Genomic DNA, 9165 nt, shown 5'->3' with positions numbered 1-9165 from the left:
AGTTAAACGTAAATTTCGTTAAAAACAAATCAAACTGGATATAATGCATATTTGCAATGTTTCATAAATAGTCATTGATAAAATTTGTGTATTTGAAATATATTATCCTCTTTTCAGGAATTGTTTTACTTTATAAATAACTTTATAAAAATAAAAACTTGCATTAACAAAACTTAACATACTGTTATTTCGTTCAGAAAATGTTACATGATATGATGAGAGTTTAAACTTTGGTTTAAATTGAAATTACTATGTGATTTAAAAAGCAAATGTATGTGGACACTGTAGAGTTCTTACATTAGGTTTAATAAAATTATTGACGAGTTTTGCATTTAGGTGCGTGTACTTTTAAATTCGTATTTCTGAACGCATTACTGCTGTCATTACAGCTGTCAACAACATCAAGAAGTTGACGTTTCAGTTGTGCGCTATGGGTTGATTATTTTTGGATTTTAGTTTAATAAAATATGGCTCAATTGCTTTATGTCATTGCTAGCTTACACGTCTTACTATGCCCATTTACAAAAGTCGAAGAAAGTTTCAATATACAAGCGTTTCACGATATTTTATATCATCGACATAACCTCTCACAGGTATTGGAGAAAATCTAATTTTGGATTCTTTAGTGGCATACTTACAAATGTGTAATGTTTTAATAACTTGCTCCAGTACGACCACAATGAGTTCCCGGGAGTGGTGCCGCGTACATTCGTCGGGCCGCTTATTATTACGGCTCTATCGGCGCCTATGGCCGCAATTTTTCATCTGTTTGGGATAAATAAGTTTTGGATGCAGTATGTTGGTAAGACTTCATTCTACACACGTAGTATTAGTCGCACACATATTACGATATACTCGCAATAATATACTACACTATTTTTTAAAGTATAACTTGTTTGTATTTATTATTTTAATTTCAGTGCGTCTAGTATTAGCATTGACAGTGATCGGGGCATGGTCGCGGCTAAGGAACACGCTGCAGAAACAGTTCGGGAACACATTTGCCTGGTGGTTCACTTTAATAACAGTCACTCAGTACCACTTCATGTTTTATATGAGCCGTCCACTTCCTAATATTCTAGCATTACCCCTTGGTAAGTAAGAAACAATTCTATTATATTAAGATTCCACAATGTTGACTAATAAAATGTATCACAACCTAGTGTATCATGTTACAAAATGTAGCTATTTAGCTTATTTAGCAAAAGGTAAACATACCAAAACACCTGATTCTATTATTCAACCATGATGTAATAGGGTTACCACTCACATCAAAATGGTCCTTGTGGTCTCTTTTGGTTCGATTTAGTTTAAAAATAATAATTGAAGAAATATGTTATTACCACATTTTTTATAGTCCAATGTTACATTTTTAAATAAATTAATGTGTTAAACATTCAAATAATGTCTACAAATATTTTATGTGACAGCTATTCCATACAAAAATGATCTGTCATAAGGACCATCATTCAATGTGAGAGGTATAGGGTGCAAGGGGGCAATACCTTGTTGAAATTCGCAGTCAAAATTTCTCCCCTGCACCTTAGATAAAAATTAATGCAACAGATCCACACCATTTATTGCTAATATAAAATAGTCTTTCAAATAAATGTTATATGGCCTCATATTAAAAAAGGTTTTATTTTCTAGTGTTGCTAGCCTTCGAAGGATGGATATCCGGCAAGCACAAGCAGTTCCTGATATCAGCAGGAGCCAGCATGATCATCTTCAGGTCGGAGCTGGCGGTGCTGTTTGCACTGTTTCTTGTCATTGATTTGTACTTTAAGAAGATTGACTTCCAAACGTAAGTTATTCCAATTCATTTTTAGTCTTTGTTTTGAATTTAATCATCACTACATAGTAATAGTATAAAACAAAGTCGCTTCCCGCTGTCTGTCTGTATGTATGCTTAAATCTTTAAAACTACACAACAGATTTTGATGCGGTTTTTTTTAATAGATAGAGTGATTCAAGAGGAAGGTTTATGTATAATTTGTTAACCCGTGCGTAACTTCACAAATAAGATCAAGAGTTTTCTTTGATCTACATTTTTTGATACATCAAATTAATTGGAAGTTATGTTATTAGAATCAGGTAAGAAAACAAAGGCGAAAGAATATATCAACAAATTCTAGCTGCGCGAATTACTTACTACTCTAAATTAATCTTGATTCATTACTTTTACATAGGGTTTTCACTCAGCAGATACAACACTAACAATACCTAATGATTTTTCATGTTTCTTGTCACTGATATTGCAATATTTCCTAATTAATTTATTATTATTATTATCTATTTCAATTACTTCATGAAGCAAATATAACTCCAACCCTCTTCCTTTCTCCTCAAAAACATCCTTTCTCCCATTCCATTTAACACATTCATTGCCTTGCACCCCAGCCAAACAATACATCCGCGCTAGGCCACAAAAATTTCTTCACATAAAGGTGTAGTACCACGATCCCGACTATCGGGTCGTCCGGCCTAGGAAGGAAATCATAAAACACCCGATAGTCGTGTTTTCGGCACTGAATGTGATAAATAAAATTTCCCAGGTTGCTCAAAATAGTGTTACCGGCCGGTGCGGGCCTGGTCGCGCTGACCGTGGTGGTGGACTCCGTGTTCTGGGGGCGGCTGCTGTGGCCCGAGGCAGAGGTGTTCTGGTACAACACCGTGATGAATAAGAGCTCCGATTGGGGTGTATCCTTTACAGCAAACATGTGGATTTTTGAGTTGGAACGTAACATCCATAAGTTACAATGAAAAATGTTTCCTTATTATTTAACAGCTATTGACGTATAATATCTAAGGACGGGCTAATGGGGCACTAAAAATGGTACTAGTTCAGCGGTGTTACTCACGAATTCCAGCCAATCGTGCAGTTTAACGCAACTAGTTGCGACCAATAGCGCACGTAATACGAACTCGTCAACAAATCGCGCGCGTGATGCGAATTCATCAACCAATCGCGTTGTAGCGATTTCACACCGCTGTACTGGCCCCTGCATGGTCTAATAAAACATGGTCTTCTCTTCCCAGAGTGTCACTTGCCTACGTCACAATAACATTGCCACTTTATTTCAACATAACATGTTACATGGGTACATTATATTTATGGTTAATAAGTTAAAATATTTCTTTATAATTTTATATTTTTCATTTATTTGTATTTTATCTTAAATTTTACAATAACACGTCATTTTTAATTATTCGTTAGCAATATCTTCCGATTCACGAAAGAAATTTCAGACGTTCGGGTAATTCTGTTTACACTACTGGCAACACAGGATAGCGCTGTCACATTTGACAATCCGCCATTTTGTCCCTGAGCGTCATCCTTGTCGAACGCGTGTTAATTGTTATTTCCTTCTCGCTCAGTGTCAGCAGTCGCAGTGTTTTCCAAACTTTTCACGTCGTAAGCTTGGTAATTAATGTTTTGTTACGAAAATGGTTGGCTGTTCTATTCGGAACTGTAAGAGTAGGGGTGAAAAGGGCAGTATAGATTTGTTTTATTTTACTATGTTTCTACATGAATAACTTAAAATTAATGCCGTTAAAATAATTTTCACCGTTGGTTAAAATTCTCCCACACTTTAAAGTTTGAGAACCTGTAAACAGCATGATGACGTAGGCAAGTGACAGTTAGGTCATTCGCGAATCTCGGAAGAGAGTACCAGGCGGAGTATATTATTATACCATGGGCCCCTGTCATGCCTCATTATTATTGCCCGTAAAGCCAGTCCCTAGATATCTAATGTTAACAACACCATTCTTTGTTACGGTCTTACTTTAATGTCATAAAAAAGGAATGTGGGTAGAAATACAACTACGTCGCCTGGTAACTCTTTTTAGACTGGTTTGCAATTAGGATTATTATGAGAATTTGTAGTACTAGCATTAGAATTTTTAGTATCTATATTGCTGATCTTTACGCCACATTATTCGACGTCTAGCTAGCGAGACCTATCTACGAGACCACTCATCATCTTCCTCGCGTTTTCCCGGCATTTGCCACGGCTCATGAGAGCCTGGAGTCCGCTTGGCAACTTATCCCAGGAATTGGCGTGGGCACTAGTATTATGAAAGCGACTGCCATCTGACCTTCCCACCCAGAGGTTAAACTAGGCCCTTATTAAGCTTAGTCTGGTTTCCTCACGATGTTTTCCTTCAGCGAAAAGCGACCGGTAAATATCAATCGTATATAAGTTCCGAAAAACGGATCTATATCTGAATCCCTAAAGTCTTTTCTCCTATCTTTGCATTCCCTAATATTGTTTGTCATAATGATCAGTTGTCCTAACACTAAAAACCCTAATTTTGGTTTCCCTAATTATTGATTGCTTATCCTAATGTTATTAAGCATATTTTCTTTTTTGCGAGGGTCGTTCTAACCCTAACCTAACCCACCTTTGTGGCAGCAAGTTCTAAAACCTAACCATTTTTCAGAACCTTAAATTATGGAAAATAATCGTTATGACAATTGATTGTTAGGGCATGTGTCCATTAGGACAAACCAGTTAGGGCAAGTGACTTTAGGACAAACGTTGTTAGGGATTCAGAATGACACCCCCGAAAAACTTACTGGTACGAGCCGGGGTTTGAACCCGCGACCTCCGGATTGCAAGTCGTTCTTACCGCTAGGCCACCAGCGCTTTTTCTAGACCTATGACTATTAAATTTAAAAACAAGTCCTTAACAAATAATCAGACTTCCCCATTCCTCTGGTACCTATACTCGGCGCTGCCCCGCGGGCTCGGCCCGAGCTTGCTCCTAGCGCCCCTTGGCGCGTACCTAGACAAGCGAATGGTGCAATTGGTCGCTCCGGCCCTTGTCTACGTGCTGCTTTACTCACTGTTGCCGCATAAGGAGCTGCGGTTCATTATATACGTGTTCCCGCTGTTCAATATGGCGTCCGCTGCGGCCTGCTCTTATATGTAATTTGTTTATATTATTAGACACCTAAGCTGGCTCCTAGATTCTATAGGGGATAGTGCAAGTGGTCACCCCGGCACTTTTCTACGTGTGTGTACAAATCATGGGACTATTATTGGTATAATGTTGAATCATGTCCTAGGTTTATATTAAACCATAGAGAAATATAGTAAGACAAGAGTGCTCACTCCATACATCAGTTCAGACTATTAATTTCAGTGTCTACATCTAGCATCGAGTAGCGGAACTATCAGTACTGCTACTTGACAATAGATGTAGCACCGACCGGAAAGTCTTATCTCAACAGCATAAGACTTTCCGGTCGGTGCTACATCTATTGTCAAGTAGCAGTACTGATAGTTCCGCTACTCGATGCTAGATGCTAATAATCTTTTTGGTACTAAAACTGATGTATGGAGTGAGCACTCTATGTATTTTTTTCTCTATGATTAAACCCAGGTAGCAAACTCCTGATAAAAATGAAAGGTCATGTCCTCATAATATTATGATTTATGATATACCTACACATTGTCATGTTATGTCAACATTAACTTTTTATTTAATCTTGTATCAATTTGATAAGGTCTACAATTAGTAAGAATTAGTTTTAAAGTTTGCCTACACAGATAGATTTGACATGGCGAAATTGACGTTAATACGAGTATATTTTTTTTTTAGATTCACTCGCCGAACGAAAGCGCCGATCTTTGAGCTCCTGTTCTGGGGCACCGTTGTGGTGGTGGTCGGCAATGTGCTGCTGTCAGTCGCCTTTGTGTCCGTGGCCATGACCAACTACCCGGGCGGGGTCGCCATGACGAGGTAAGGTTCCAACCTAAATGAATAAATATTCGTTTGTCCTATTTGCGAGATCCAAATGAAGTGGGTGGGGCTTTTCGTGTTAGTATCACTTAAATAGTCCAAGATTCACTCATTCAATCACTTAGCCAATCCTATATTTTTCAGATTCCACAAGCTCTTGAAGAACGAACCATACGTCCATGTACACATCAGCAACTTGGCAGCACAGACCGGCGTCACCAGGTTCACAGAGATACACAACCATTGGCAGTACAGCAAAAACGAATCTCTCAACGCAGAACAATTGCAAGAGTACACCCACCTCCTAATAGAAGCTAAGAGTAAATATTCACCAAATCTCAAAGCATTCACACATACGCATACAGTTCTAGAGGGTATAGATACGTTTTCTGCAGTGTCCCTAAATTATAAACTTATACCTCCGATCAAAATAAAAACTCGCCCAGCGCTGTTTATTCTACAGAGGAAAGATTTTCGTGAATATCCACATGGTCATAAAGGACGTATTGATAGCAGTGGTCGAGCAGAACCGGATTTAAGTAGCCCTCCAGACGATAGTATGTACAATGAATTGGAAACAGACTATGCTAATAATGATAGTTCTGAATCTGAAAGTTTACTAGATGAAGAACAATTTGTTGAAGAAGAGCAGACAGTTGAAATTGAAGAGCCAAAAGTTACAGTAGAAAATATTGTTGAAACTGAAAAATCTCCTGCAGAAGACGAGACAGCAAACGATGCAAGTGATCTACCTGTCGAAGAGAATATTAGCGAAATAGAGAACACTGTACATGTTCAACAAATTGAAGAGAAGGAAGAAATTATGAAAAAGCCAAAAGTTAAGAAAGCAATTGAAGAGTTGAAAAGTTTGAGAAAAGAGAAAAAACTAAAAGCGATAGCGAAAATAAAATCTGAAACTCGAAAAGAGGTTGTGGCATCTGCGAAAGAAAAGCTAAGGGAGTTGATGAAACGACACAAAAAGATCGCGGATGAACTCTATGATGACGCTGTTGGCACAGAACATATAGTTGAAGTTGATGGCAGAGGTGATATACCTGAAGAAATACAGGAAACTGTCGTTGAAGTACAAACTCAAGTTGACGCAGAAAATCTAGTTGAAAAGAAACAAGATGTAACCGGAAATAGTAAAGTTAGTGACGAAACGGCGGGCACAAATAAAAACATAGACGAAATAGTGGAAGAAGTTATAGCTAGACTTATAGATAGGAAAATATATGATGATAAAACTAAACCAGAGGATATCAAAGCCGAGGACAGGCAAGTGATCCAACAAATTGTAGAAGAGATCCTAGCGGAGAAAATGAATTATACTAGATTTGATCAGTAATTGTTTTTAGTGTTTACTGATATTGTTACAGTTACTAATTTGATCTCGGGATATAGTTATCTAACGGACTACTTCAGTCAGATTTAAATAATTACATACGTACACTGCAAATTTTAAGATACGCAGCCCTGGTTTGAATACTTCTACCTAGAGGACGTATTAAAACATATTTGTATCGGGTCTATCGTGTAACGTGCTTAGCAACGTCGGATATAAAGGTAACAAAATTAATTCGCGATAGACTCGATATATACTTGGTCAACTAGATCTTGACAGTAGAAAAAGGCGGCAAATTTGAAAAATGTAGGCGCGAAGTGATATCGTCCCATAGAAAATTTGAATTTCGCGCCTTTTTTTACTGACAAGATTTGGTTGACCAGCTATAAATATGATTTAATATGTGTTCAAAACGAGAAAGTTTTAAATATCCTATCCAGAGGAGTTAAATATCGCTACATTTCAATTTTCCTATCTTTAAAACCAATTATTGAATGCATTTTACATGTAACAGCATTTTTCTAATACATAGCATAGCATATACATAGCATTTTATACTGATGCAATATTTTACTGTTAGAATTTAATGGCCAGAAATCTAGTCACATATCCGAAAAATAATCTGTCTTATTGTTGAATTTGTCGTTATGTGTATTTATTATTAAGATTTACTTACAATGTGTAAATAAAACGATTAATAATTATGAGACATTTATTTAATCTTACATTTCTTAAGGTTAAGTGTACCTATTGAAATCTTTGCTTACATTGATAATTAATCATGATTAATAATAATCTAATCAGTCTAATAAGGCATAAGAAGTACATAATGCACAGGTACCATGATTGAAGTCGTATGGGTAAATTGGGTAAACTCTTCCGTGGGTGCTACCACATGAAGCCGTAATTGCACAGATACGGTGCTATTTAAAACCTAAAAATTAGTCCCCAATAATCTTACCGGTTCGAAAACAAAAGGAAATCACGAAGTATTTCACAAGCAACAACCTGAGACCGGCCATCGATGTGTAACATATTATGGTAGGTGACTGTACTTGAATATATTTGCTTGGTTTTTAAACGCATTGTGGGGCCCGTTTCTCAAAAGATTGTAACTTGTAATACAAGTGGAAGTCCCTTTCTAACAAAAGCTGTCAAAAAGTGACATCCGCTTGTAATACAAGTTACTAACAAGCTTTTGAGACACGGGCCCCTGTGCCCTGTTTATCAAAAGCTTGTAACTTGTAATAAATACAGGTGGAAGTCACTTTCTAACAAAAGCCGTCAAAAAGGGACTTCCACTTGTGTTACAAGTTACAAGCTTTTGATAAACAAACTGGAATAGGCCCAATTTTAAGTTTCGAAACGAAGTAATCTTATTATTTCCTATTAGTTATTTATTTCTGAATAATGATTTACGGTGCTCCTTAGCCAGTAGTAACAACAAGGCTCGGAAAAACGCCCGTCGTTTTGAAAAAAAAAACATGTATTTATTCGGACCCGTTTATGAGTTGAAAATGTTCGTTCACAGCCTGCGGATGTCAATAGGGCATATATAATCGTTGACATTGGTATAAAGTGTGTTGTACGGATCAGGGTTATGTTTTGAAAATGACGGAAGTTTTTCGCGAGCCTTGGTAACAACAGAAGGCCTACCGCGAACCACGTTCGGCGTGTTGCCTTCCTGTCACACAATTACGTACGAACTCACAAGTGCGTTCGCGGTAGGCCCTCAGTACAGTACTTTACCAACGGTGGATCTTATGTCTTTGCCATAAGATTTACGAAATCTCAGTTAAAGTTAAGTCCAAAACGAATCCAAAATTAAAATGGACAGTGACGTTGCTTTGCAGACACCAAAGCCAAAAGTTTTATAAAACTACAAACATGAACTGTAAAGCTTTGGTTTCCTCCTATAGCGGTGCCGTCATATAGCGGCCGTCTCTATACAAATACTACGACATCCATATTTAGCCGTATTATTTAGTATGGAGACGGCCGCTATATGACGGCACCGCTATCCTAGGAAAACCGATCTTTATCGACTCTGATTGTTCTATAATCTATAT

At 37.4% G+C, this 9165-nt stretch overlaps 1 protein-coding gene across 1 annotated transcript; it reads left to right on the top strand.

Moving 5' to 3' along the window:
• Positions 1–390: 390 nt before the first annotated feature.
• On the top strand, positions 391–7192 carry LOC134655804 (dol-P-Man:Man(7)GlcNAc(2)-PP-Dol alpha-1,6-mannosyltransferase). Its single transcript, XM_063511280.1, has 8 exons — positions 391–593; positions 670–802; positions 921–1094; positions 1651–1804; positions 2556–2700; positions 4708–4934; positions 5611–5751; positions 5896–7192. The coding sequence occupies exons 1-8, from the start codon at positions 468–470 to the stop codon at positions 7097–7099; spliced, it is 2304 nt and encodes a 767-aa protein (XP_063367350.1). The 5' UTR covers positions 391–467; the 3' UTR covers positions 7100–7192.
• Positions 7193–9165: the final 1973 nt, after the last annotated feature.

Source organism: Cydia amplana, chromosome 17 (genome assembly GCF_948474715.1).
Source record: "Cydia amplana chromosome 17, ilCydAmpl1.1, whole genome shotgun sequence".
Classification (NCBI taxonomy): domain Eukaryota; kingdom Metazoa; phylum Arthropoda; class Insecta; order Lepidoptera; family Tortricidae; genus Cydia; species Cydia amplana.
Note: the sequence above shows the minus strand (reverse complement) of the source record. Positions and strands in the feature narration are given on the sequence as shown.

What these genes read in the sequence shown, in the direction of transcription:
- LOC134655804 (XM_063511280.1), top strand. Translation starts at nt 468, where the DNA reads ATGGCTCAATTGCTTTATGTCATTGCTAGCTTACACGTCTTACTATGC. An exon ending in GTTTTGGATGCAGTATGTTG is followed by an intron (nt 803 to 920) that starts GTAAGACTTCAT and finishes TTTTAATTTCAG; the next exon opens with TGCGTCTAGTATTAGCATTG. An exon ending in GCTGCGGCCTGCTCTTATAT is followed by an intron (nt 4,935 to 5,610) that starts GTAATTTGTTTA and finishes TTTTTTTTTTAG; the next exon opens with ATTCACTCGCCGAACGAAAG.